We start from the raw sequence: 27,777 nt of genomic DNA on the forward strand, positions 1-27,777 counted from the left end.
TTGCATCCGGATGCATACAGTCGATTCTCCAGTAGCTCCGCCACGGGTCCCTTGGTATCATTGAGTAGCCATCGATCGCGGTGTCTAATAATAATATCTCCAAGATCCTGAGTAGGATGGTTCTGTTGTTCTAGGATAGAAAGGGCTAGGATCCAGATCTGACAGTTATAGATCAGTTGTGAGAGAAAGGAGGTGTAGTTGCTAACTGTCATCCACTGTTTCTTATCTGGTATCCAGAATAAAAGTGCTGCAAAGGAGACCAGGATAGAGTTAAAGGCTCGCAAAGAGACTGACTGTTGGATAATCTTAAGGCAAAATGCAAGGGTTTGTTTATCCATCTCCTGCTGGAGTTGATGGAGAGCCTCATCATTATTCTGCTCTAATTCTTGTTGGTGACTTAGATTCTTAGCAGTAGTGATCACGTCATCCCAGGTAGACTTCTGACCCTCTGTTGGCAGAAATAAAGGATTAGGAAGAAGCTGGTCATCCATTACTCGACTCCAATAACAGATCAACCTCTGCCAGGTCTGAATGTACCGAGAGCGACTCTGAGGATTCTGGAGAGGCTGGATAGGATTCTGCGAGATCTCTCCTCGCGCAAAGGTATTGAGAAGTCGAGCATTGTAGCGACTTAGCCGTGGGATGTCACTAACAGGGTTGTGATGTAGTAGCTGTTCTGTCTGTCTCCAGATTCGGTCCACGCTGGCGCAGATGAGATCTAATCTTGTCTCATCATGATTGGGAAGTCGATAAAGATCTCCCACCGTTTCTAGATCTAATCCAGTAAGATGAACATGAATACCAGTGGTTCACAACCATGGAGTAATTTCAGAGATATGCTGACTGTCATTCACAGTATATGACACAGAGTTCTGAGTTTGAAATGTGTGGTATTCCTGGAGAAGAGTATCCAAGGAAGGTAGATCATTTGTAGTAAGAGTAGATGTGATAGATGGAGAGACACGTGGTAAGGAGAATAGATTAGCTGGTACTACGGTAAAGTAACGAATTTGTTCCTTTTCCTGAAATAATGTTTGAAGATGTGCATGATTCTAAGGCATTATTCCTTGACTTTTGCGCCATCCATGTGCCTGGTTATAATGCTGTCGTATACGATCAATATTGCGAGATCGATAGGAACAGGTTTCTATATGACAGAGAAAACCTTGTACGGTTGGAAGATCATTGATCTCGGTAATTCCATCTGTAGGATATATCACTTTATCCAAGTTATTTGCAATCAATTGATAGTCTGGATACTGTTCGATTTCCCGTCGTTGTGGTCGTTTAATATGATGTTTTTGAAGAAGATGTTGGGGAAGATTATGGCGAGTATAGCATGATCCATGATCAGTGCAAAGAATTACCCGCCAGTTTGTAAGGATATGAAGATAGGAGGGGAAAAAGTGCAATTGCTCTCCTAACTCCAGAGATATTGAGTTATCAGAAGAATGAGACATAATTGAGGATAAGAGGAATATGTTGGAGTGAAAATATTTACTCAAAAATAACTATGACTGAGATACAAATAAAAAAGACTTTTGAAATTGATTTCCCCTGATCCATGAATGAAGCTAGCCATATTTATCTTAGCTCCCGAAACTTTTTCTAGCCGTAACCCTGAGCTACGCCATGGCTGAGTACAAACTATAGATAGGACCCAGTTTTCTGGGGGAATATTTGTTGGCATTGTACTGGTCGACAAGCATGCTGCTGTTACTTCTGAATTCTCTTTATATTTAATTTAGTTGGATGGCTAATTTTAGAAGTCTGGCTCTAACCATGTTGCTTTAACCAATATTGTTATATAGTGTCTATACTTAGACATACATATAAACATGATCTGGGCGATAATTGGCACTGCTAACCACCCAATGGACCCACGAGCTGGGGAATAGCCTGGGTTTGGACTAGTAGGATATCTAACTCGATTAGATTAATAGCGATGTCTGGCCAGCTGCGGACCTCATCTGCAAGCTGAACACGGACTGCAGGTAATATATAACGATGGGCACGCTTTAAATGACCCTCAATCTGGCTCGGCCACACACCATAACGGCATTCGCGGCATATCACAATGGGAAAATCGGTCAGTCGCTTAAAATATATATTCTGGAATGGAATGGGGTTAGTCATGGTAAGATATATTATAGATATATGACAGATACGAAAGTTAAATGGATAAAATAAATAGAAATAGATTTAAGAATCAGTTGATTGTAGTCAAAAATGCTACCGCGGCTACCCCTATTTGACTGGGCACGGACCATATCTTATTTTGACTACTTAACCTAGCTCCCAATATACCCTAACAAAAACATCACCACATAACGTATCAATTTTGCTGCACTCCTACGCGATATTCTACATGGTGACTGGTGGTGAAATTATCAGCGTATGGAAAGCAATGGCGGAAAAATCTATGATGCAAGTTTCACGCGGATCAGCCATAAAATCCTAATTGTATTTGGGGTATAATGCTAATTGTATCCGGCGTCCGAATTTGTTAGTAAAAAATTAACCCTAACCCGAACCCTTATTGTATCCGGACTAAAACCAATTACCTATTTTGGTTAGGGCTCATTCAATAGTCATATTGGAAGCTAAGTACAAGAATACCAAACATGGAGAAAGAAAGAAAAAGCTAGGAATGTGAGGCTATCTGCAAACAAGATGTATTGTCGTGATCACGTGACAGAATCACGAACCCCCCTACGTAACCCTAGCATGTGACTACGTAAACCGAACTCTGCGAATAACCTCATTACTGACCGTCACATCCTTAGTCGTTTACCTCGGACTGGTTGGTGGCGGAATCGTGAAGTATCGCCGATTGCCAATTGCCGCCTAGGATTGCAACGGCTTGGGTTGCATTCACTTCTCATCGCCCCTGCAGGTGCTTCACCATCAGCCCCCGACGCTGCAGAAGAAATCCTAACCGGTGGGCAGTCGAGCAATCGGCTCCGTTGACCAGAGCACATTGCTGTATGTAGTAGGGCCGGGTGAGACACTCATTTTTCAGCTGGCGGCGCTGGTCATGCGCTAACTGCCGGCTAGGCACCGTCCTTGTTGGGTTTGTTCGAGTGAAAGGGAAATTGCGAAAGGAGGACGGCCGTCGTCGTCGAGCGACGCACTCGCGGTTTATATACTTCTCAAGACCCACCCAACACCGGCGCTAGACCCGGATAGGCACGCTAAACCGGAAAGACACCGTTTTTAGCGTCGACGGGAACGCTAAACCCGATCGAGGGGACGCGTTGCGGACGCGCGAATCAGCGTCGCTGCCACAAATGCTGATACTACTACGTAGTACACACAAATCAACACGAGTCAACCATATCATTGAATATTGTTAGGCATGCAAGGAAGAGCCAATATGTGTCATGGAACTTATCTCGCTTGAGACTAGTATTTTTAGAGCTAGAATAGCGTCTCACAGCATTGTCAATCATCCTTATGGAAGGAACAACCGTGCATTAAGCGCCCACGGAACTTGTTGAATATCACGTGGTTGAGATGAAACGGCAAGAAATGTGGGGCCGTGGATATATATATATATGTAGATGGCCCTGCATTTACCTAGTCAGACAATGAGAAGAACAACAACACATCTCGTTCACAACCTACTTCAACAGAACTAGTCTGTTTAGGCGGGGGGGTTTGCAGAAAGATATCTAAGGAGTTCTATCTTAATGTAGTGGCTAATGAAGGTTGAACGGGACCCACTTCATGCTCCATTATGTTTTACGGAGTTCCCAACACAACCCACGATTTTTGCTACCCATGATTTTCCAAGCCTTTTCATCGTCTTTGACCAGCTGTAACAACGTTACAAGGGATACGTATAGGGATTCAAGAGGGATCACAAAAATTGAGTATACAAGGTAGGGTATGGAATGTCAATGTACTGAAACCTATCTTTTGCTATCCTGGAGCATCTGCCATCTTTATAGATATACAATGTGTACCAGATCTCCCTTCTCTGAATAGCTCCAGTAGTCAAGGTGCAGTCCGAGGGAGCTGAAACCATCCTCGAACATATAAGCCTTCACCTGGTGTAGCTGAAACTCAACTTGAGACGTATTGGGCGCATTTCTTGGAATAGTTAGACCCTAAAGCCTGCTGGTTGTTACACCAGCCGTACTTGTGGACCACCTCTCTTATTGATAGTATAACGCTACAAGATACCCATGGTTTTTGTGGCCATGGTTTCTAGCCCTTTGATATTCGATCGAGCGTTGATGTATTCACTGACGGCGACCCCACGGTTTTGCTGGTGAAATTCGTGGTTTCTCAATGAGTTGCAAGCCCCTATACTCTAGTATCCCTCATGGGCGCCAGACTCTTCATTGGTACGGTGGCGACTATCATTCCCCTGCGGAATAACAATCCGCGTGGGACACCATGAGTTTTCCATCGCTATTTTCCCCTGCGGGTTTCAAGCCCCTGTGAGGTGGCCAAACCATGGCAGCCCCCGCGGGCTTCCACCGCGCAGGGGGTGGTAAATCCTATGGGTTGCCACGGTTGTGTTATCGCTCGCGGGTTGCTGCCCCCTGTGGGCTTCCACCGCATAGGGGGTGGTGAATCCTATGGGTTGCCACGATTATTTTATCGCTCACGGGTTGCTCTCCCCCGCGGGCTTCAAGCCCCTATGAGGTGGCCAAACTATGGCAGCCCCTGCGGGCTTCTACCGCACAGGGGGTGGTAAATCCTATGGGTTGCCACAGTTGTTTTATCGCTCGCGGGTTGCTCCCCCCTGTGGGCTCCCTGTTGGACACTGGTATTGCCACGATCTACTCGCCCCATACGGGCTCCCCGCTGCATAACGGCATACCACGATCCACTCGTTGTGCTGTCGTCCCGCACGGGTTGCCTTGTCGCTTACCACTGTTGAAGTAGGCTGTGAATGAAGGCGATGATATTGTTGTTGTTAGTTAGGTAAAAGTGAGTCAACCCTCATATATATATACATATGTGTTGAGCCCCACATCCATGTCATGTCATTTCAACCTGACTACCACAACTGGGATCTGATTGCGAATAACTAAATGAGGAAATGTTCGGAAGGACCAATCCACGGCAGAGGGTGGGCAACTACGTTTGAGAACTCTCCAAACGAAGGGTGATAACGTGCCGGAAAATGAAGCCGGATATCTTTCCGCACAAGTCGAGATTGCTGGAAAAAACACAAGCCGTCGCATGATCGACAGAAATGGCTTTCAAGTATGGATGCTTCCCTAGATAACCAAGGACAACACTAAACTCACTTTCTCCAATTTAGCATTGTCTGACTGCGACTGAATCCAGTGCTGGAGGAAATGGGAGATGCCAATCAATATTGTAATAGTCCACGCCGAGTCTCGTAAGAGAAGTAAAGTCTTCGAAAGATCGAAACTTCGGAATCTGGTCGTAAGGCTTCCCATCATCATAGTCTTGTATCACAAGCTCTTCTAGGCTGTTTTTATGGCGAAGTAAAGCTTCATGAATGTCTCCAACATCCAGATAGGATTTCCCTGGATCGCCGAAAAGGAGGCGCTTGGGATTTGAACAGAGGTATTGGAAACTGGTGAGGCGCTTGCAGCTCTTGATTACCGCACATATACCTTTTGAATCTAAATCACAGTCCTCAAAGAAGATCGTCTGGATTGAAAGAGAAGCCGCAGGTAATTCCAATATTGATTGGTCAAGTCGTAGATTTGTGAGTGACAGCAGGCACAGTTGCGGCAGGTCACCAAGTATTTCCCATATTATTGGGTCACACTCCACGCAGCGCAGTTCTTGTAAGCTTTTCAGGGAAGCTTTTCCTTTCTGAATTGAGGTATGTAGCGAAGACAGAAGTTTGTGATGTCCTGGTATCGCTAATTTTCGTAAGCGAGGTGTGAACGATAGAAGTGGAACTGTCAGGCTTCGTAGCGTCCTAATACTTAGGTCACCACACATATCATCGACGATTATTGATCTAACTTGTGGGCGAACTAAAGGATCCTGTTTGATAAATTCCCAGAATCGTCGTAATTCTTCCCGTGTATGTTCTGGTGTGGATTTCTTTTGGAAGGCATAGTGGAGATAAGGTAGGGAAGACTCGTATATATGTCGAGAAAAAAACGTGTAGAAATAAGTGCTGGCAGAGGAAGATCCCTCCAAATCAACGACAAAATCTCGTTTGGAAGGTCAAGTATTCCCGGCATTGTTGATTAATTCAGGTGGCAGGAACAAGGCAAAATAAGTGGGCGATGTGTTGAATATAAATAGAAGGCAAGGCTGTCTCAAAATAAGCCTAACCAGCTTCCGCAGCTAGACCATATTAGGATTAGTACATGTATTAAGTCAAGAAAGGAAATCTTTGGACTGGAGCAATCATGTGATATATCCGAAGAATTCTATCATGCATACCGGGTGGTCAGGCACGAGTCATACCGTACCATCGCTCCCAAAACAGCGTCAGAGCATTCGCACAGTTATAAAGCTGTAACAGCGATAAGATTTCTGGCTAGAAGAATCAGAGGTTGGATTGACGTTATTAATAGGTAACATCTGGATATTGCTCGCCAGAACTGCTAGAAGTTCGTTCCACCATTTTTGACGATCTATTTCAAATGATATCAGGCTGTAAAGCTTTTGGAGTATCATTAATCCAGAGCTTTACCTAACGTCCTATATTGACCTTGGCAGCCACTATCTTACCTGTCTTATGGTTGAAACAAGTCAATATTCGAGTATCATATCTTGGGTTCCGGCATAGACTCTGCTCTCCCACATCATTTCTGCCCACACTTTCACTGCTTCTGGACTCATGGCGTCCTGATCTTCGGTATCTTCATCTAGCCAGTCACCGAGATATGTTGAGATAGCTTGAGTTTGCCGGCGCTTGCTATTTGTCTAATAAAAAGCCAATGAGATGTCACATGATAACTGATTCGTCTTACCCCGCCTACTCCGCGCCCCTTTCTAAACATAACTCTGGCATCATCCTCCAACTCATCGTAGCACGACAATCTATGACCATGACCATGGCATCTTCGGTATCATTTCATGGCAGTAACGATGGAATGCAGATTGGGAATAATTACGGCACAGTTAATGCTTCCTTCACAGGTAGATAGGATTATAAGGTCTTAGTAAATTAGGGAATGTTATTGACAAGTGCAGATCCCCTCGACAAGCTGCCAATTGCGGAGGGAGCCGAGTTTGACTCGTACGCGGATCAGCATGAAGATTTTTGTCTTCCTGGCACCAGGACCGAGCTTCTATCCCAAATTTTCGAGTGGGCCGAGTCATCAGACGGGAAATGCATATTCTGGTTGAATGGAATGGCGGGAACAGGAAAGTCTACCATTGCTCGAACCGTTGTGGAATCTTTTAAGGAGAAAGGGCAGCTTGGGGCCACATTTTTTTTCAAGCGGGGTGAAGCTGATCGAAGTAACGCAAAATATTTGATCTCTACTATCACAAAGCAGTTGGTCACCAAACACCAACCACTGGTACCTGCTGTCTTGAAAGCGATCGAGAAGAATCCCAATGTCTCATCAAAATCGCTCAGCCAACAATTCGATACGCTTCTTCTCCAGCCGCTGCTCGGGTTAAAGGTGGACCAACCTGCAACAGTAATGCTTATTATTGATGCACTAGACGAATGTGATCGGGAAAATGATCTCCGGACCATACTTCAACTTTTGTTTCGACTGCAGGAAGTGAAGTCAGTATGTCTGCGAATATTTCTGACTAGCCGGCCTGAACTTCCAATCCGTCTTGGCTTCAGGCAGAGCAATAACCACCAGGACTTGGTCCTCCATGAGCTTCCCAAACCAGTGATTGAACGTGACATTCGCCTATACCTGGAAGACAAGTTTTCAACTATACGGGAAGAGAGGTCGTTCGCCTCGGACTGGCCCGGAGATGAGGTTATCAATGAGTTGGTGCGGATGTCTACCCCATTATTCATCTTTGCGGCCACAGCATACCGCTTTATCCATGGAGGAAGGCATCCAAAAAGGCAACTCCAGAAGTTCCTTGCATCTCAAGTAGCCACATCCGCGTCTCAGATGGACAAAATCTACCTACCAGTTTTGAACCAACTTATACACAGTGACGAGGATGACCCAACAGAGGTTTTAAAAGAATTTCAGGATATAATCGGGACTATCATCCTTCTTGCTACTCCATTATCTATCATTTCCTTGGCAAGGCTTCTTCATCTACCAGTAGAGGATATCACCGAGCTTTTGGATCCATTGCACTCGGTTTTGAATATACCAACCAATCCAGGCGTACCGGTCCGAATCCTACATCTATCATTCCGAGACTTCCTCATTAACACAACAAGCATCTTCCACGTGAATGAAAAAGAGACACACCAGAAGATATTCTTGCATTGCCTCCGTATCATGAACACTGGCCTGAAGCAAAATATCTGTGGCCTGTCAAGCAACGGGATACAGAGAACAAATATCGATAATGAAGTTATTAACGAGCATCTCTCAACAGATCTGCAGTACTGCTGTCGGTATTGGGTACATCATTTTGAACATAGCCACAGTCATATCACTAGGCCCAGGGCTTTTGATTTTGTGAAAAAGCACTTCCTCCATTGGCTGGAGGCGCTGAGCTTAATGGGTGTTATATCAGAGGCGGTAGCAATGATAGATATACTTCAGTCAGGCGCTAGGGTAAGTTTCTGCGCACTTACACTCGAGTGATAGCTAAAATCAAGTGTATAGGGGGACGTGGATGCTGAATTTTCCGACTTTCTCTATGATGCAAGACGATTCATTCTAAAGAACACCTACATGGCAAGTCTTTCTCCACTCCAACTCTACTGTTCTGGCGTGGTATTTATACCAATGCGAAGTACCATTAGAAAGATTTTTCTTGACAGCAGGCCCAAACAGATACACATGCTACCACAGGTGGAGGATGATTGGAGCCCAGTACTACAGACCCTTGAGGGTCATTCAGATTCGGTTAATTCAGTGGCCTTCTCAAATAGCGGTCAAACGGTGGCATCAGGCTCTAATGACAGGACCATCAAGCTCTGGGATGTAAAGACTGGCTCTGAATTATAGACATTCAAGGGCCATTCAAAATGGGTTAATTCAGTGGCCTTCTCCCATGACGGTCAAACAGTGGCGTCAGGCTCTAGTGACAACACCATCAAGCTCTGGGATACTATGACTGGCTCTGAATTGCAGACGCTCAAGGGCCATTTAAATTGGGTTAATTCAGTGGCCTTCTCCCATGATGGTCAAATGGTGGCGTCAGGCTCTTATGACAACACCATCAAGCTCTGGGATGCTAAGACTAGCTCTGAATTACAGACATTCAAGGGCCATTCAGATTGGGTTAACTCAGTAGCCTTCTCACATGACAGCCAAATAATAGTGTCAGGCTCTCGTGACAACACTATCAAGCTCTGGAATGTAAAGACTGGCTCTGAATTACAGACGTTCAAGGGTCATCCAGATTCAGTTAATTCAGTGGCCTTCTCTCATGATGGTCAAATGATGGCGTCAGGCTCTCGTGACAGCACCATCAAGCTCTGGGATGCTAAGACTGGCTCTGAATCACAGACGCTAAAGGGCCACTCAGATTCGGTTAATTCAGTGGCCTTCTCAAATGACGGCCAAACGGTGGCGTCAGGCTCTTATGACAACACCATCAAGCTCTGGGATACTAAGACTGGCTCTGGATTACAGATGCTCAAGGGCCATTCAGATTCGGTTAACTCAGTGGCTCTCTCCAACTCAGTGGTCTCCGCTCTACATGCAGAAGAACTTACTTCCATTAAACCCGCCAGCATTCCACAGCGCCGTGATAATTGTCGCCCGACTTCACATAATTTCAATTTTCAAGTATCTCTGTCAGACAACTGGATTGCCTTGGCGGGTGAAAATATACTGTGGCTCCCTATCGAGCATCGTCGATTTACAGCTTCAGCAGTTAAGGAAGCTACCCTTGCTCTTGGGTATGGTGACGGGCGGGTTTCTATCATAGGATTCCATACATTATAGATTGAGTCTTGTTTGTATTCTCAACTCCTCTTTTATTAATGTACTCATCTCTTTTCAGAAGGGAGGGCCTGGGATGGTTACGTATCATATAGATATTTCCCTTTGATTCGTCTGAATTCTCGAGCAGCTTCTGCTCGATTTTATTGTGGGCCAAGTTTTCCGTTTACGTGAAGCGGGAGTTTAGGAAAACGTATCTGAGTAATACGCGTAATCTACGGAAGCATTAATTCCATAACAGGGCAGCTGGTTCCACCATGTTTTCACCGTCAATTCAAGTTTTCAAATAATATCATGTTATACGCGGTAGTTACAGGAGCTTACAGTTATGTAAAGCTTTCGGAGTATTATTATTCCGGAGCTTTATCTGATTGACCTTCCAGCGTACTACATGCTGGAAAAAGATTTGGCCTTGGCATGTCTTACCTGTCTTATGGTTGAAACAAGTCAATATTCAAGTGTCATATCTTGGGTTCCGGCATAGACTCTGCTCTCCCACATCATTTCTGCCCACGCTTTCACTGCTTCTGGACTCATGGCGTTCTCATCTTCGGCATCTTCATTCAGCCAGTCACCGAGATCATCCAGGAGATCGAAATCGTCATCGGTCGTAAGAATGAAAGAGTCTCCTTTTCGATATGCGAAAATGAAATTTTCTTTGATGAAGCAATACACCGGTCGTTTCCCATTTCCACTCGGATCTGCGTACCAAAACCCAACGATTACGCCATCGTTGATGAATATAGGAGCTGAATGCAGGCTACAGTCTGAATGATCCGAATCGAAAACAAGATCTGGTTCCTGGTAACTTTCTGGCTCTATGGAGGGGAGTGGTATGTCTGGATTGATGTATCGTATCTTATTGGCGGATTGACGATCAGAACAACTTGGTTTCAGCTCCTGTTTGCGCTTCAGGGATGAGCGGCGACACGGCTTGGAACTAGGGTGTTGAGTTGACAATTGACTGGCTTCCATGTTTTCTGAAATACCACAGCACTTGCAGTAGCACTTCTTGATAGATTTGGTGGATAGTTCACGAACTTCTCGTGGTGAATCTCGGTACGATAGCTCTGATGCCACTGGGTTTCGATGATGGGGGATGGGAAAGAAAGCAGTCCAAGAGTGAGAGTGCGGACGGAGGCCTTTATATACCCAGACCACCAACTAGTCTGACATCCTAGGAGGTCGAAAACCAAACCGTGTCTGCGATACTACCACCAATCATGACTAGACGGAGGCACACGGCGAAGCAGACCGGATGGAAGTGGCTTGCTAGCAGGCTCTCTCAGTGCACTTGAGCATGGGGGTTGCTCGTTCAAGAATTCGAGGACCACTTGGAAGCAAATTCTGCCTTCCAAGGCACATGCAGGACTGTACATGCCCAATCATTGATGCCGGAATCAGCCACAATGGTATCCAGAATGAAGTCGGGTTGCTCCTGGACTACGAATCCTGCATGAAGTGAGCTTTCCAGCGGTGTCCTCCCGAAGAACTCCACCTTAGAGTCTTTTTCTCGTCCGGTAAAACTCTCTATTAGATATACACAGCATGAGGAATTGACCCTAGCGCTTGAGATGATGGTTGTTCAACTGTCCTCCAATTACCGTGAGTATTTTCCGTTTTAGGATAGCTACTGCCGACTGCGAAACGAAGAGTTGGTGCTGTTGGCAGTGCTACGCATGATACACCCCCATGCTCGATTGGGACAAGCGGAAGCTCTACTGGTCAATGGCAAATGCTCTATTTTAGGGTCATACTACGCTGTGATTCAGCATGGTTGGTGGTCGCCTTTCACACTTGATTGGACTTACGAGGCTAGGTTTTGCATAATAGGCTGGTCATCTCCACTCCACTTTCATGCACCGGAGTGCCGTGAATTATGAGAGTCGGATCGCTCGGCCCCCTGAAAGGGATCAAACAGGTATAAAGAGTGCCGACTTCCCACCGTAAGGTCACTCTATCATACTGAAATTCTTTCACCAACACCTAACACGTCTATCGAAATGGAGACACAGCAACCACCAACACCAGCCCAGATTGATAACTGGCATGCCCTAGGTTTCATATATGGAGTAGAAGACGGGATCGCAACAGAAGCTCCCACCGATATATTACTTGAATCTCCTACATCCCCTCCATCCACCATTCCCTTCGACGAGGATTCACCTCCGCGGCAGTTACCTAGCGAACATGTGCCGTCGGGTGAAGAGGTTGGAGAAGCAGCGGGTTCCCCTCCACCAGTCATCGAAATCAGTGACGATGAGGAGAATCATCATACACGCCCACGACGTCGACGTAGGGTTCGCCCTGATTATGCTTATCGAGATTACCAAGATACAATGGAGCATGCGATTTCGGCACCACCCCTAGGCAAACGGAAAAGAGAAGATTCCGATGTGGTGGATTTTCGGTCTAAAATTGTAAGTGGTTCCTATATCTTTCTCAAACCTGGCTAATAATCAATAGAAGCGATTTGTGAAGGAAATCACAGAACCATATGAGGCCTTGAAAAAGGAGAACAAACGATTGAAACTAGAGAGAGATGAATGGAAGAAGAAAGAGAAACAGTTTCAGAATCAAATTCAATTTCTAAAGCGACAGAACGAGGAACAGAGGCGCCGCAATATTTTGAAGTGTGCCTTATGCCATCGAACGTTCAACGACAGCTGGAAAGTTCTGGGACGTGGTCATACACTGTGTGAGGATTGTGTGAAGGATATCAAGTCCAAGGGTTTTGTGTTCGAGTATCCTTGTCCTTACCCAGAGTGCAAGAAGCCGATTCAGTCTTGCCAGGATTTTTATCCAAACGTGGTGGAAGCATAGTTGGACCAAAGACTGCTAAGGTAATCAATAGCACTGTTTATTCTTGTGATACATATATATAAGCCAATCTGTGAAGTTTCTATGCCCGTCTTCTCCAGCGCCCTTATTCGGCAATAGATCGTTGTCCGATCACCGACACTAACAACTGACTTAATGAAATCACAGAAGGCTCTTCTGGAAAGTAATCCGTTTTTTTCGGTTCTTCTGGGATTGGTAGAGACTGACAGAAGTTGCATGCATTGTCTCCCTGTTCCCCATGGCCCAGCTGATGCTCGATCCACCGTACACTCCAATCTCCCTCCCATTCACGATGGCTCTTATCATAATTTCATAGCATCCAAGATCAAAAGTACGACCGCCATACTTGAACCAATCTGCGATCATTTCCGCGGATGATTCGAGGCCTACGTTGCTGTCAAGCGGAGCCGAAATACAGCCATCCATCTTCAAGTGGCCATCTCGGACCAAATCAGCCAAATTGGGCAGGAGACGTTCAATACATGTGACGTGATGGTATTTGCCTTTGGGCTCCGTATGTATCTACGTTAGCAAATGTCTATATCCAGTATATGAGGATCTTTTAATATTTGAGGACACTGAGATATTTTTTAGCATGAAACGATAATGGGATCTGATGCTAGATCGCTGTCAACGCATGAAGTAAATATGGTGGTGAACCCATCAATGCTAAGCGCTGAGCAGTATTATACTAGCCGATGCTGAGTCGATCCTATGCTCGGACTGACACCCGGCGGCTCTTGTTCAAATTTCTGTACCGAGTTACAGTATTCTGATTGGTCGTCTCATTGATAATTTAACTAATCGCATAGACGTTACCAACTTACGGGCCAACCTGGGTTAGGTTAAAGAAAGCGCTTGCTTAGATGATGTTTTGTTGTCCCACTTCTGAAACGCAGAGTTCTTTGTTACTCTTATATAGCATTCACAGAGATTTATTCTACCACTTGAGTATCAACATGTTCTTGAATTAGATGAACGTGGAAGATTGTTGACCACGTTTTGTTTATCATCATAATGGCCGCTACTCTCATTCAAAATACACCAAATCCCCTCCTTCTCCCAGAGATTGTGGAAAATGTCGTCGACAACATTTGTATGGGCGACCTGGTGAGTTGTGCCTGTGTGAACAGCCTGTGGAATGTGATAGCCTTGAAAAAGCTCTATAAAGGCTCTTTGAATGACATGCAGTACCGTACACCCCACATTGGACGGTTGGGCAATCTCTTGATAGCATCACGAGAGCGCTTCAGCCAAAATATGGGCTTTGTGAAGCATCTCCTGCTAGCTCCGAAGACGCCCACGATTGATGATGCTGCACGACCAAACACCAATAGGCTTGCTTGTTCAGAGGAGTTTTTGCCGTTGCGTCGTCGCCTTGATGCTGAACGTCTCCTTCGACCGCAAGGTAGCGGCCTTGTTAGTCTCACAATTCCCTTTGAGATCGACGAGGATTGGTCACTTATTTCTGACCTTCTTCTCTCTCCTACTATTGAATATTTGGCTGTTGATAATTTCTACTGTGAGCTTTTGATGGCTAGTTCTAATAAGTCTGCGGAACCGATTACTCCTGCTGTAAGTTCTGTCCGTCTGAAAAAGGAGCTGCCATTGAAGATATCTTGACTGACTATTGCAGGATAAGTTCTCAAAGCTCAAAGCGCTCACAATATATAGATCTGAGAGCAGTCGAGATAACAAGCTGCTCTTCCATTTGATCCGAAGCTGCAATTTGCATTTTTTCCATTTCGAGGAGAGAAGCAGAGATCAGATGACTCCAATTGAGATAGCTGAGCTTTTAATCAGTCTTCAACGCCAACAGAATCTCAAGGCTTTAGTGCTGATCATTCCCGGTTCGTCATGCTCAGCAGCCATCAGGATGGCCAGACGGAAACAGAGCAAGCTATGGCCGAATCTGAAGGCGTTGTATCTTGGGATGGGAGATGAACACTGGCTGGAACAAATTCCAGATTTCAAGGAGCTTCAAATCCTCAGTATTCAAGAGTTTGTATCTGGTCCACGAATCATCAACAGTGACGTTATATCAAAAATTGGAAAATGCCAGGAACTACGGGTTATCGACGTCTATTTCCGGGAATGCAATGACATAGAAGCGCTTCTCGATATCGCGCATGGATGCCCGCTCTTACAAATGCTCCGCGTTCTGCACAGGCGTCTTGGGGGCCGATTAGATCCAATGAACACCAAATTTTCTGACCTTTTGCGCGCCTTACCGCACCTGGAATTCCTTGAACTTAATTTGAAGTTTCAGATAAATGGTGCACACATTCAAGATCTCGCGGTCCACTGTCCAAGACTCACCGTGCTTAGACTGCGTGAGACTTGGTTGTGTCTCTCCATTGCGCAGATGCGTACGGTTGATCCGCTTCGGCAGCTAGAACTTGTGCAGTTCAAAGAGGTACTTTTTGAGAATCCACAACGTTTAATGGAACCGCACATATTCTCTACCCTTGTAGCAGAGTGGCGCAGGATATTTCCAAAGCTCCGGGAGATGCCTTGTCACGCCGACATATACGGTCTTGACATGAAAAAAGGTGATTTGGAGGAGATATCAGAAAGGGACGTTGTCAGCTTGAGCAGTTATGAGGAGATTCCTCTTAGTGTTTTAGAGGATACAGAGGAATATCATTCAAGTGAGACAACAGAAAGTGATATGCTTACTTTGTCTAGTGACGAAGAGATCTCTTCAGATGAGTCTGAAGATGCAGGAGAAGAAGAAGAAGAAGAGGAAGAGGAAGAAGAAGCGGTCTTTCCTGGTGAGCAGGAGCTCAACTACAATTACTTCGGGTCAGACTGGGTCTTCTTACGAATAAAACTATGGAGGGAACTTCGATACGGACCAAGTCAGACGGCTTATGACAGATTCACCAGTATTTGGAGGACAAATCTTGAAATCGAGAAGATCGGCTGGCCGGTGATGCCTCTAGAAGCGTACTCGGACCCAGAGAGCTATTGAATAATATTGCAAATATCATATGACCAGATAGATGTCGTGCACAGGATGCGTGGCACCCAACAAAGCCCGGGACTATGAGTAATCTTGTCGGAAGAAGAAGAAGAAGAAGAAGAAGAAGAAAAAGAAAAACCGGTTCCTGGTGAGCCGGAGCTCAACTACAACTACTTCGGGTCAGACTGGCTCTCCCTACGAACAAAACTATGGAGAGAACTTTAATATGGATAAGATCAGTCGGATTACCATAGGATTGCTAGTATTTGGAGGATACATTTTAAAATTGAGAAGATCGGCTGGCCCATAATGCCTCTAGAGGCCTACTGCAACTCAGAGAGCTATTGAATAATATCGCAAATAGAATATGACCTGATACTTGTATAACCGTATCCGTGGAGGTTGAAGATGAGATACCTACTTAAATGTCAAATTTATGTTCGATCCTGGCGGTATGCGAATGTTGTTATAGACATTGGTTCCGGAAATAGCCCCGTTAAACTGGATCTTCCCAAATGTAGGGTATGGCCGCTCGCTTGCGGCCTGCCGAGGTGAATCCACTTCTCTCGCCCACTGCAGAAAACTAGAGCGAATCTGACGGTACTTTGACCCTGTGTTTTCATTGAGCGTCAGGTTGTCGCAGATGATCCCTGTCATAATAGTTGGTTGTCTGATTGTAGCTGAATCATGCTGTCGTCTGGTGCCAGAAAAGATCTTGAACTTGTTCTGGAGCAGTGGGAAAGCACATAGAGGAATATCCTCATCCGTTTCAGGTATGAAAGCCACTCCAAATATGTTCGATAGAAGCGGTAGTCCACGTTTCTCAAAATACCCAATGGCCTTCTCAAATGCAGGGTACCCTGAGCTGTATACAAAGAAGATGATTGGATTGAATTGATGAAATATCCCGAGTCTTAAATCGAGAAGATCTCGACCAACATCATCGTTCTCATCAGATTGCCCCCTACTCCAGCGGCAAAGTATTAAACGAGCAGTTGGAAAATCATTCGCAAAACTGTCCTTGTCCTTGTCGAACCACTCGCCAGTGTCATCAGTGCCACCCACCACGATAATGCTTATTCTGTATTAGCGATGAATATAATTAATTAGATTTCGAAAACACTCACTCAAGATTTGATTTGCTGGGCTCGGATATAACGTCCATTTTTGCTGTTGCACTAATAAATATCCTGTACCAGCCGCCCGCGTTCGTATTGAGATGCTAAGGTTCCTGGAAGAGGGAAGATGAAAAGATGGAGGAACGGTTGCGGGCAGGGCGAGCTTTAAATATGTGATATGATGGATCTCACCGCCTAATTTTGCCCAATGTGTGTGTGTGTGTGTGTGTGTGTATATTTAGCGGCCGTGGTTCGTGACTCGCACGCTTCCCACCGATCCCTACTGGGACATAGGCCGCCGAGGGGTAAGCCTCGGGTTTCGGGTCCTATCAGATTTATGTACAAATAAGAGACTCTTTGGCGCATTTCCATAGCTGCCGTGGTCTTACAGGGAGGTCCACTTTGAGTGGGTTTTAGGTATTTGCCAGCTGCAATGGTCCGCCTACACTCCATGACCTATTACTCCACCACTATTATACCTGAACAGTAAGTTTTGCAGAGAGGGAAAGAAAGAAGAGAAGAGAAAGAAAGAAGGAGAAGAGGAAGAAAGAAGGAGAAGAGAAATATAAAGGAAGAGTAGGGCTGTCTTAGCTAGGTGCTAAGGAGAGGTTGGCGAGGGCAGATATCCTCATAGAAGTGGGTCTCTGCTAGCCATGAGGCTAGCTTTTGTGCTCCTTTAGCAGTGCCTAAGAGAAAAGAGATAACCTCAGAAGGGGGCCCAAGAGGCCGAGGGGCTCGTCTCTTAGCTATATGACAGAAGAAGAAGTGCAGAGGTGCTTTTCGTGCTCCGCATCGGCAGAGAAGATAAGCATCATCATGATTGAAGCGTTCATGGTAGTCTGCAAAGTCTCCATGACCAGTACAGGCCGTAATAACATGGCCAAGGTCAAGTTGGTTGAGTTGAAGCTCCCTAGGGTGCTTAGGGGAAGTGGTTATTTCTAGATCTTGATAGCTCTATGGTGCCACCTTCTCCCATTGTGACTGAGCAGCGGATAGGGATTGAGTCTTGGCGTATCTCTTTAGCGAGGCGTATGAGGATTTGTGAGGATCAGGAGGGATTGAGGCAGCTCCCTCTTTGGCAGCGAGATCAGCCGCTTTGTTCTCAGGGATTTTAGCGTGTCCAGAGACCCATCGGATTTAGATAGATCTGCTTTTGGTGTGAGGAAGCCTTTTGCGAAGTGGCCAGGCGGCTGCAAGGGTGCGGAAGGATTCAAAGATTTCTTGGGAAGATCCTGTAGAGAGAGATAAAAGGCGTATGGTAACTTCCAGGTTGTCAAGGCAGATCCATAGGTTGGTAGCAAATTGAGCTGTTGGGTACACTATTGCTGCTTGAGCGCCAGCTAGAGCTGCTTCTGCTTCTGCATCGAAGACCTCTTTCCCGTGTCCGTATGAGAGTGAGGAGCGGAGGAACTAATGGTGTGCTTAAAGTCTAATATAGCCACCCCCTGCACGTCCGTCTACTAGCCTAGATCCATCTGAAAAGATTACAATATCTAAGCTAGGGATGGTACGTTGAAAAGCCATGAAATTAGCTGCTGCCTGTTCCTTGGTGCGTCCCATGGAAGCTCCTATTCGAGCTTGAGCATTCCCACGAGGCTCGCGAGGATACCAGGGAGCATATTGGAGAGGGTTTATCTGTTCAGAGTTTGGGAGGGCCAGTGTATGGCGGGCAAATCGGCTGATTTGTCGGCCATTACTAGCGATCTGTTCTGCGCGTCTTTGAAGTGGGTGATAAGGGTCGAGATGCCATAGGCGGACAGTTGCAAGGAGAGCTATTCGATCTAGTTCGATTTCTGGTGGAGAGAATCCAGACTCTCGATAAAGGACTGGCTTTGGGGTTGTGCGGAAGACTGGAAGGACTGCTCTTGCGCCTGTTAGTATTACTTTAGTTAGTTTCTCAAGATGTTCTCCAACTCGGTTTGAAATCTGGGAAGGTCCAGGGCGAGTACGTCCTGGCCACCAGGTTTCTGCGCCATAGTATGCTTTATGGAGTACACAGGCTGATACAGCCTGCTGTAGTAAATCAGGTTTGACTCCTCAAACAGTATTCCCTAGAGAGTGAAGAGCGTTGGCCATAGTGAGGGCTTTAGATGCTGTTTCTCTAACGTGCCATTTGAATGTTAGCTTTTTGTTAAAGAGGATTCCTAGCTATTGTAGATATAGCCGTTTAGTGTTTTCTGATATTGTAATAGATCTAGCTTTCACTGAAGGTGTGCGGGTTGGGTCCTGGTCTGCTTTATGTCGGGAGAAGTGAAGAAGCTTGTATTTATCTGGTGCAAATGTAATGCCCTCTGCAGCGCTCTAATTAAGAGCTTCTTGAAGTGAGTCTGATAAGGCTTCGCAATTAGTAGTAAGAGAAGTTGAGATCGCCAGGTTGGCTGCGTTGTCCGCGTAACCAAATCTGTTCCTTGGGTTTCCTAGACGGAATAGAGGCGCTATGTAGAGCATGAAAAGAATGCCAGATACTGGGGATCCTTGTGGAAGACCGCAGGTAATGTCTGTTGAGGGGCCGATCTCTCCATCGAGTTGGATCTGAACTGATCTTCCAGTAGCGAAGGAGGCAATCCAGAGAACGAGATTGGTAGGCCAGCCCTGCTCGCGTAGTCTGCGGATCAGTCTGCCGGGAAGTACGGAATCAAAGGCGCCTTTGACATCTAGGGTAAGGAGTGAGGCAGTCATGCCTTGATTTAGCGCTTGTTCAATATCATGTGTTAGGCATGTGGTCAGGTTAGTTACAGATCTTAGTGGGAGAGCCCCAAATTGTTGCCTTGCTAATACTTTATGGTGTATAGAGATCCATGCTATATTCCGTGCCACCAAGCGCTCCAGTCCTTTGCCAAGTACTGATAGGAGAGCGATTGGTCTGTATGATCTAGGTGAAGACCAATCAGTCTTTTTTGATTTCTGGATGATTGCTAAGATTGCGTGTCGAAAGTATTTAGGATGATGACCAATCTTTAGGCACCCTTGATATAGCATTAGTACCTTATCTTTGATTAGAGGCCAGGCTACTTTGAGTATGCAGGTTGGGATTTCATCTGCGCCAGGGGCTGTGTTTCCTGCCTGAAGTACTGACTCCTCCACTTGTAGCATTGATATATCTGGGAAGTAGAGACTAGTGGAAGGCACTGTTGGGGAGTCCAGAGGTATGTCTCCTGCCTCTGCCGAGTTCTGGAGAAGATTGCGGACTAGTACGTCTCGTTTCTCGTGTACAGTAACTGCTGGGAGGCTATTGGGCCTTAGCGGATCTTTTAGTGGAGGGCTTTGGAAGATGCCTATAGACTTATACCATTTGCTCATGTTAAAAACATCCTTCATTTGTGTTACCATAGAGAGCTTCTCTCGCCAAAATTGTCGTTGAGACCATCTAGTTATCCTGCGGAAGTCTGTCTTTGAGCAGAGGTCTAAGCAGTAATTGTGTAAAGCTTTCTTGCAGTCTTCGTTCCACCATGGTTATCCTATGCCTTGTGTCATGGTCCTCTTAGCAGAGCCTCTATATGCTCCTTGAATTGCAGATGTCAGTTTTTCGGCGAAAGCATCAAGATCTTCTTCTGTCGCGGCTGAGCTCTCGGTGCCAGCAAGATTAGAGGCGAGGAGCGAAAGGAAGGAAGTGTGATCTAGTGTGTTAAATCTCAGTTTCTGAGCTGTTTCCTTGTATCTCTGATCCCATAGAACAGTGGTAATTAGTGGTTGATGATCTGAGGTTGCATCTAAGTGGCTCGCTATGCTAGCTTTGGCTCCTGCGAGTGCCAGAGGGCTTGAGGCGAAACTGAGGTCTAACACGTTACCCCTTTCATGTGTAGGACAGTCTATGTCAGAAATGAGTACTAGACCCTAGAGATCTAGCCAGTTAATAAATGGCTCTACGAAAGGTGTGGGGCTGCAATATAGTGAGAGCTGCCATCTATTGTGTAGTAGGTTGAGATTGCCTGCAAGTATTGTTGCTTGAGGGAGATACGCCTCTGGCAGGGTTGTGAGAGCTTTCGCGGCTTCACCTGCTCTAATGGAGCCTGCTGGGGTGTTATAGATGTTGACTATCAGAGCAGACTTTCCTGTGGATGAGAAAATCTGAAGGAACAGGAGATCCGAGGCCTCTTTAGTGTCAGTTGTGAAGGGGCGGAGCTGGAAGGTCCGAATGCCTTTCTTCTTTCGAACATAGGTGAGGACTCGTGGTCGGCCACTTATCGCCCAACTGTCAGTTGGGGAGAAGCATTCATATGATAGGTGTTTTTTAGTGATCTGTCGACTAAGATCTTTGAAAGTATATGGTTCTTGGATTAGGATAATATCAATATCACTTATGTATGCTAATGTGAGAGCTATTTCATGTGCATCTGGCGCGTGTCCTACATTTAGCTATAGGATTTTGAGAGGCACCTTCTGAGTTGGATAGTGATAGATCATAGTTCCTGTTCAAGAAGAGAGGCGAACCAGTTTTGTGATTAAGGTGTTGTAAAGCGGACTGCGCGAGCTGTAATTGAAGGATCTTCAGTTAGGGTGCGAGGTGGGGGGGTTACTGAACGGAAAGGAGAGATAATCTTGTGGGTTGGAGGCTGAGTTGGCATCTCATCTAATGCCATAGATGTTTCTTGTGTGCTAATGGAAAGCTGAGAGCTACATCCTCCTTCAGTTCGAGCTTTTGCGAGGTTTATGGCGCAGGATTTGCGGATCTCTACTTATTGAGCTTTAGTATATTTAGTGTTGCCTTTAGGGCGCAGGAGGCATTCTGGGAAATCAGCTGGATGTGGTCCATGGCAGTGTATGCATCTGGGAGGGCACTGATGAGGCTCTAGGGCTGTGCAGCGGTTGATATGGCCCTCTTCAGTATGCTCTAAGGAGCCGCAGAGCCGGCATTGAGAGGGGCGGGCACAGGATCATGTGTTATGCCATTTCCAGCATCGTGTGCATTAGATAACTGTTGTTCTCTTAGAGAGGTGACGGGCATTGGTGATAGTGCCAAAAAGACGTAGTTGGATAGGCAGTGGTAATTTCGTGCCTTCTGGGAAGTTGACAAACCAGCTTGAGGAAAGAGTATTAGGGTTGGCGGCACTTGTAGCGGTCTCGCTGATAGATATAGGCTTGAGCCCAGTAGTTTCGCTGATTTCTAAGGATAGTAGTGTAGGATTGATAGGGATTAGAGAGTATCAGCCATCCAAGATTTGGCCAATTTTCCTTGGCACATTGGTGACTCGGTATGAGACCCATCGGGAGCTGCGTTCTATCTGGCAGTTAACAAAGAATGCAGAGATAGTCTCTTTTTGGGCCTCAAGGGCTAGGAGGGCTTCTGGAGATGAGGGGCATAGTGCGAAGCCAGTCTTTGTGGCTTAAACTTCTTTTAGCACTGCACTGTTTGAGTTTAGTTGAGACCGTAGGCTAGAGTAGATGGCGTAGGCTTCCATTTTTCTAGCTGCATGGTCAGCTGGGAGGCGTACGAAGAGCCGGTTGTCAGGAAGGGGTTGTTTCACCAGAGGCATAGGCTTTTTAACAGGGGATTTAGAGTGAGTAGTGGGGGTTGATTTGACCGGGGCATATTGGGTAATAGTCGCATAAGTTGACTGGTTAAGACCTGAGGGGGGACGTGAGGGAGGGGGTGAAGAGGGTAAGGGATTTAGGATGGGGGAAGAGGAAGGGGAAGGAGACAGGGCAGGTAGAATGAAGGTCGTCGAGATACCGCTAATATAGGCGTTGAAATGTTGTTGAGCTACCGAGGCGAGGTCATCGCTTAGGGTGGTGAGGGCTCTCAGTAGGTGAGGAGCAAGGCCGGTGGTTTGGCTGCGGTGTTTATCAAGGAATGCAGCTATGGGGCTGAAGATCTTCTGTCCTTCAGAAGCTCTTGTTGTGGCTGCAGACGTGGATTCTAGAAGGGCTGTCTGTAGAGGGCCGTCTGTACCAGGGCCTTTACGCGCCATGGTGTTGCCGGGCGCGTTGAGACGCGTCAAAGGCTGCACTCCTGGGAGCTAGGTGGTAGAGAGGGTTGAGGATTTTGAGCCTCCGACTGTTTGATATGAATAATTATAAGGAAGTCGCCTATCAACTCGAAAATCTTGAAGAGTAAGGGGGACTGTTGAATTTTGCCCAATGGGCATGACGCATGATCTTGCGGGAGGATCGAGCGGCACGTGACGGAAAAGTGGTTACCTAGGTATGGATGCGAGACAGTATATTATTCTTCCCAACTATTGTCTTGTCAATATCAGTGAGTCTGCTCCTTTCCTTACAATGGGCCGCCGATTCAAATTCACGAAACGATCCGTTCCGCCTCGCCCCCCACCGCCACGTCTGGTGCCTAAACCGGAACTGCCTCTCCGTGATGAAAGTCTCGGAAGTTCCATGTCAGAGAATGATGTTCAGGAGGTTCTACACTCTGCGGCCACAGAGTTTAAACCGATTTCAACTACTTACGGGCCTTTTGATCTTTTTGCGGCTATTGACCCGGTTACGGGAGACTCTGTCGTTCATCGCGCGGCGTCGGTTGGAAACACTCAGTTTTTGAGTGGTTTACTTGGATGCTGGGGTAGAAGATGCGGTAATGATAAGAAGCCATTAGGATCATTCTGGGTTTTGATGACGCATCAGAATCTTGCGGGGGATACTGCTCTTCACGCCGCAGCTCGCCACGGTAGCCTCCAGGGCGCAAAAGCCGTTTATAGACTCCTTCATTGTGGCTTTGTTCATGACGAGGAGCACGATGAGGAAAACCCCCCACCTGAGGAATGGGAGTGGGATTTTCAGGAGGATTTGATCTTTGTTTACAAAGCCGTGATATTTGTCTGTGCAAAAAACAAGGATGGACTAGATGCTGCGGCTCTCGCTCAGGAAAGTGGGAATAATGCTTTAATTAAATGGTTTGAGGATCTACTACGAAGGATCGACCCTGATGGAAAACGAAACGACGATAGTTACATCAAGGGCGCTTGGACAATGGTTTTGAAACATTACGGATACTATATTAAAGATATAGTATCCTAATAGCTGGAAAGGGAGAATGAACGCAGGCATTGTATGTTATATATTGTTCCAAAATTCGATTTTAGTACCAAGTTCAAATGTCCCTGCGTGTAATAGACATCAAAAGAGAGCGTGTTTCCGTTACCCCTGTGTAGTATAGCCAGCTTCAAACTCGATCCTATTACCAGCATTGTCAGGTGGCCAGTTGAGTGTGTAGTCGTATGCTACGGCAGCCAGAGCAAAAGACTCTGGGTTCTCCGAAGCGTTATCAAAATCGAGTCCCACGATTTTATTGGGATTTCCTCCCTCGCCCTTCAAAAGCCCATAAACCTCTCCCGGTGGAGGAGGTGTGGTTAGCTCATTTCCCGATACAAGATGAAATAGCTCATGTAATAGTGTTGTCGCCGTAGGCGTGACATCCGAAAGAGTTTGGGCATTCTTCAGGCCAGTCTTTACACTGGCCCTGGGTATAGGATTTGGAGCCACAGATCTGCGGGCCACGTATTTTATTCCTCCACTTCGGGCGTTGGTCGTGCCAAAAAAAAATGGGCAAAGCGTGATACTGCTTGGATTCAACACATGCTGTGTGCCTCCTGCGTACTTGCGGCGGCTGCACATTCCTGTATTTGGTCCGCCGTATGACCGATCGAAAATATATGCGTGATGCTTATAGCTCCAATACTAACAAATCTTTATCAGTAGGATAGAACCATGAATCGAAGGTGAATATATCCAACATACTGGAGGAGCAGGAGTATCCAACTCCGCCTCTTCCGTTTCTTTTTGTTGCATATTCCGATAAACTTCACTATCTCGTATTAGAAATGGAGCCCCCCCTGACTCCACGTTTGGATATGTTTCTCCATTTTCATCCTGTGCTGGATCATTCATAGTCTTTTTCTGAAGCCAGTTATGAAAGCAGAAGAGGAATGGTGTATTATCTCTACTTTCATTGTCGTAGGGGCCGCCATTCAAGATCCAATCCGAAACCTGTTTATATGCACCTGGAAATGCGAACGTATAAGTACAGTTCAACTTTCATGACGAGGTCACTCACCTGATATGTCCTCCAACTCGTTTTCATTCATCGGCGGATTCTGCACCTGAAAGAAGGAATCAAGGAGACGCCGCGCTTCAACAACGTTGTTCTTGTAGTCTGAGACGAGTTGACTACCGATAGTACCAAGGTCGTAAGCGTCTTGAAGAATCTGTTGCATGTTTGCTTGGGCAACATAATTGCATCCGCCTTGGTTGTTGGTGGTAAAGTCCACTTGGAACAGTTCGACTACAGGCTTTATATTTTGAGCAGCGATTGAGGCTACAAGGCCAACAATCACGGTGGCGTAGAGAAAAGACCACATTGTCTACTATCGAGTGTTCCGTGAAGGAGATCACAAGTCAAAGCACTACAGTGGTGGTAGAATTTACTGTAGAGTGACCAGTAATATACAACACTGAAATCGGTAGGCTAAAGTCCACAAAAGAAGATAGACACGGAAATTGAACAAAATTTACAAGCGGTAAAAGACTCCAGATTATATAAATCACCTCCATTAGTAACTAGACCAATGGCTCTGTTTCTCAATGTTGGAACATATATCTCATATTTCGTCCAGGTTGCAAATGCAAGAGTTTCTTGTTCCTTAGCTGTATTGATTATCAATTACCTAGGACGCCACCAGACCGGTTAAATGAGAATGATCATTCACAGCTCAGTATGTAGAGTAACATTCAAGTTGACTTTTTCCTGCAGAGCACTGTGGATAATAGATTTAAAGCCCGTCGCCTATTACTGAGAAATGATTGGAAGATTACTTTGATAACACCCTCGTGTCGGCTTCAATCTTGTAGGTGATGCTGTTGCTGGCTGCCTATCATTGGCAATTGTGTCCTAAGTAGGATCGTTCGAGTAAATAATACTAAATTTCATGTAATCTATACGCTCATTTATCGTTTATCCAAGGAAGATGTCCTGCCTATGCATTCGTTGGTTCGCGGCTACCGTGAATCGCATCCGCCATACGGATCTAGCCAGGTCTGATAGGCCCCAGTCCGGTGTTGGAAATGGAGTACAGATGCATGCATATCAGTAATATGCATGTCCTTACTAGCCTGTTTTTAATGCAGACTTCGAATATTCTTGCTTGGTTCATAAATACATCCGTACTCAAAGTCAAAGTATTAAAACTAAGAATGCCACATAGCGTGGAGAAAACTGGCCCGTAATAGGTACGATTAATAGGATGAAATATTTAGTAGATAATCAGCTGCAAGCCACTGTGTGACTGTCACTTAGGTAGTAGTAGGCGTCTAATATTTTCTGCCTAGTCAAGTACATTTAAAGAACAAGATAATGTTGTTACGGTAATGAGCAAAGCGCCACTAGTTTAGGAATTGTGGGTGCACTAAGGTGCATATACGTACGTACGAAGCACTTGAGTCAATCTCAATAGGTGATTCTTTCAGTTCTGTGTGTTCACTTCTTCTAAGTACATCATGTTCCAAAGCCGCGTCTATATAGACCTTCTCCTGAGCTGATTTGTAAGCTATCCCATGGGCCATGGGGTAAACCTGAGACCATTCTCTTACACATAACAGTTTCGGATTGATCGCTTCATTTGATGGCTTCATTGGAAAGCCAGCTTATCTGACACATCTCGATTGCATGAAGCAACCAACAGGAACAGTTATAACCGCTAGCACCACCTTCGCAACCTCGATCTTGAACTCCGTAAGTAAAGGCATTACTAGAACAACCCCCAGTCTCTCTGGTTGGGCCACCTCTGCTCTCTCGGTTACTCGTCAATCACTTAACTCCACGAAAATAGTCATTATCACCGAGACGACAACAGTCTGCGTTTCCTCGTCATCACTCTGACCAAAATAGAGTTGGTTAATCGAAATATGTTACTGTACTGTACATGTACTGTACAATTCAGCACTTTCTATCTATCAAGCAAAGATTGCCCCAGAGCAGAGTAACAGCGAATAAAGGAGTCAATTACAGTGCCTTGAAAAATCAGTTCCACTCATGAACACACTAGATTTTCATTCCAGCCCATATTTGAAACAAACTAGTTCGTATACCGTTAAGCTCCTCAAGTTTCTCTGTTCTACAATGTTCGCTTGTAAAATACGAAACACTGATGCGACCGAAACTCATTGTAAATTACACGTATCATGCTACCTAGGCGGATGTTAAACGGTCCCTCATCCTTCTTGTGTAGCAGACCATCAACAATCCTCCAAACGTCAGTAAATTTCTACTCACCATGGCACCAAGACTAGCCCTGTCGCAATCGAAGTAATTCAAGATATGATGATCAGCGGTGAGCCATCTACTGCATCCTAGATAGCTGAAGCTGCTGGCTGCAGTAAACGGTCAATCAAAAATATCCGCTCAAATCTATTGCTGTTTGGCAGTGTCACCGAATCGTACTGGTAGCCGACGAAGCATCACGCGAGTGATGTTAGAAGCATTTTGTGATCATCTGCTTGAAAACCTAAGCTTGTACCTAGATGAGATGGTGGTGCTTCTATGGGATAAATTCTATATACTTACAATGGCATCCACTATCAGCAGGGCTCTTGCCTCCATTAGGTGGTTCAAAAAGACAATCCAGAGGAAAGCAAGAGAACAGAATACGGATTTACGAGATTCCTATCTCCATGACCTTTCAGAATTCTATTCATATCACTTACTCTACATTGATAAATCTAGGTACAATAAACGTATAGCATTTAGGCGGACAGGTTGGTCCTCTCTTGGCGTGGCACCAGTTCAATTATCTCGATTCCACCATGGCTAGCGATATCAAAATTGACCGGCATACGCGCAAGACGGCATTATTCTTTCTGGTGTATTTTAGGGTTCCACTAATGCTTCCGTGTTTAAAACTTT

At 45.7% G+C, this 27,777-nt stretch overlaps 10 protein-coding genes across 10 annotated transcripts in view, besides 6 other annotated features; 4 read left to right on the top strand and 6 right to left on the bottom strand.

Annotated features, from left to right (window-relative positions):
• The window catches only part of TSTA_052070 (DNA helicase recq5, putative), a gene marked incomplete at both ends in the record, with an annotated part of 2,992 nt that extends 2,501 nt beyond the window's left edge, over nucleotides 1–491 (bottom strand). The window contains one exon of the mRNA XM_002486749.1: nucleotides 1–491. Within this exon, the coding sequence (XP_002486794.1) occupies nucleotides 1–491 (491 nt within the window).
• Nucleotides 492–7,130: 6,639 nt separating this feature from the next.
• TSTA_052080 (WD-repeat protein, putative) lies at nucleotides 7,131–10,007 on the top strand (the record flags this gene model as incomplete). The annotated part of the gene is made up of 3 exons (XM_002486750.1): nucleotides 7,131–8,666; nucleotides 8,718–9,038; nucleotides 9,063–10,007. The coding sequence occupies 3 exons, from the start codon at nucleotides 7,131–7,133 to the stop codon at nucleotides 10,005–10,007; spliced, it is 2,802 nt and encodes a 933-aa protein (XP_002486795.1).
• Nucleotides 10,008–12,007: 2,000 nt separating this feature from the next.
• On the top strand, nucleotides 12,008–12,827 carry TSTA_052090 (uncharacterized protein; the record flags this gene model as incomplete). Its single annotated transcript, XM_002486751.1, has 2 exons — nucleotides 12,008–12,424; nucleotides 12,471–12,827. 2 exons carry the CDS (start codon nucleotides 12,008–12,010, stop codon nucleotides 12,825–12,827), a joined length of 774 nt encoding a protein of 257 aa, XP_002486796.1.
• Nucleotides 12,828–13,862: 1,035 nt separating this feature from the next.
• TSTA_052100 (uncharacterized protein) lies at nucleotides 13,863–15,819 on the top strand (the record flags this gene model as incomplete). The annotated part of the gene is made up of 2 exons (XM_002486752.1): nucleotides 13,863–14,420; nucleotides 14,482–15,819. 2 exons carry the CDS (start codon nucleotides 13,863–13,865, stop codon nucleotides 15,817–15,819), a joined length of 1,896 nt encoding a protein of 631 aa, XP_002486797.1.
• Nucleotides 15,562–15,607: a microsatellite.
• A 90-nt stretch (nucleotides 15,820–15,909) lies between the features above and the next one.
• Nucleotides 15,910–15,948: a microsatellite.
• A 130-nt stretch (nucleotides 15,949–16,078) lies between these two features.
• On the bottom strand, nucleotides 16,079–16,975 carry TSTA_052110 (uncharacterized protein; the record flags this gene model as incomplete). Its single annotated transcript, XM_002486753.1, has 2 exons — nucleotides 16,079–16,891; nucleotides 16,938–16,975. 2 exons carry the CDS (start codon nucleotides 16,973–16,975, stop codon nucleotides 16,228–16,230), a joined length of 702 nt encoding a protein of 233 aa, XP_002486798.1. The 3' UTR covers nucleotides 16,079–16,227.
• Nucleotides 16,976–17,137: 162 nt separating this feature from the next.
• Nucleotides 17,138–17,162: a microsatellite.
• Nucleotides 17,163–17,427: 265 nt separating this feature from the next.
• Nucleotides 17,428–17,504: a sequence feature (GA-rich).
• Nucleotides 17,505–17,747: 243 nt separating this feature from the next.
• Nucleotides 17,748–21,215: a mobile genetic element.
• TSTA_052120 (uncharacterized protein) lies at nucleotides 18,351–19,607 on the bottom strand (the record flags this gene model as incomplete). Its single annotated transcript, XM_002486754.1, has 2 exons — nucleotides 18,351–18,941; nucleotides 19,395–19,607. 2 exons carry the CDS (start codon nucleotides 19,605–19,607, stop codon nucleotides 18,351–18,353), a joined length of 804 nt encoding a protein of 267 aa, XP_002486799.1.
• On the bottom strand, nucleotides 20,382–21,332 carry TSTA_052130 (uncharacterized protein; the record flags this gene model as incomplete). The annotated part of the gene is made up of 3 exons (XM_002486755.1): nucleotides 20,382–20,762; nucleotides 20,796–21,284; nucleotides 21,306–21,332. The coding sequence occupies 3 exons, from the start codon at nucleotides 21,330–21,332 to the stop codon at nucleotides 20,382–20,384; spliced, it is 897 nt and encodes a 298-aa protein (XP_002486800.1).
• Nucleotides 21,333–22,284: 952 nt separating this feature from the next.
• Nucleotides 22,285–22,837, bottom strand: TSTA_052140 (uncharacterized protein; the record flags this gene model as incomplete). The annotated part of the gene is made up of 2 exons (XM_002486756.1): nucleotides 22,285–22,335; nucleotides 22,361–22,837. 2 exons carry the CDS (start codon nucleotides 22,835–22,837, stop codon nucleotides 22,285–22,287), a joined length of 528 nt encoding a protein of 175 aa, XP_002486801.1.
• A 95-nt stretch (nucleotides 22,838–22,932) lies between these two features.
• Nucleotides 22,933–23,897, top strand: TSTA_052150 (uncharacterized protein; the record flags this gene model as incomplete). Its single annotated transcript, XM_002486757.1, has 2 exons — nucleotides 22,933–22,979; nucleotides 23,126–23,897. The coding sequence occupies 2 exons, from the start codon at nucleotides 22,933–22,935 to the stop codon at nucleotides 23,895–23,897; spliced, it is 819 nt and encodes a 272-aa protein (XP_002486802.1).
• A 120-nt stretch (nucleotides 23,898–24,017) lies between these two features.
• Nucleotides 24,018–25,330, bottom strand: TSTA_052160 (uncharacterized protein; the record flags this gene model as incomplete). Its single annotated transcript, XM_002486758.1, has 3 exons — nucleotides 24,934–25,330; nucleotides 24,618–24,880; nucleotides 24,018–24,557 (listed from the first exon to the last, which is right to left on the bottom strand). Exons 1-3 carry the CDS (start codon nucleotides 25,235–25,237, stop codon nucleotides 24,018–24,020), a joined length of 1,107 nt encoding a protein of 368 aa, XP_002486803.1. The 5' UTR covers nucleotides 25,238–25,330.
• Nucleotides 25,331–27,292: 1,962 nt separating this feature from the next.
• Nucleotides 27,293–27,777: part of a mobile genetic element that runs on past the window's edge.

The sequence above is a fragment of the Talaromyces stipitatus genome, genomic scaffold, assembly GCF_000003125.1.
Source record: "Talaromyces stipitatus ATCC 10500 scf_1105507295487 genomic scaffold, whole genome shotgun sequence".
Lineage (NCBI taxonomy): Eukaryota > Fungi > Ascomycota > Eurotiomycetes > Eurotiales > Trichocomaceae > Talaromyces > Talaromyces stipitatus.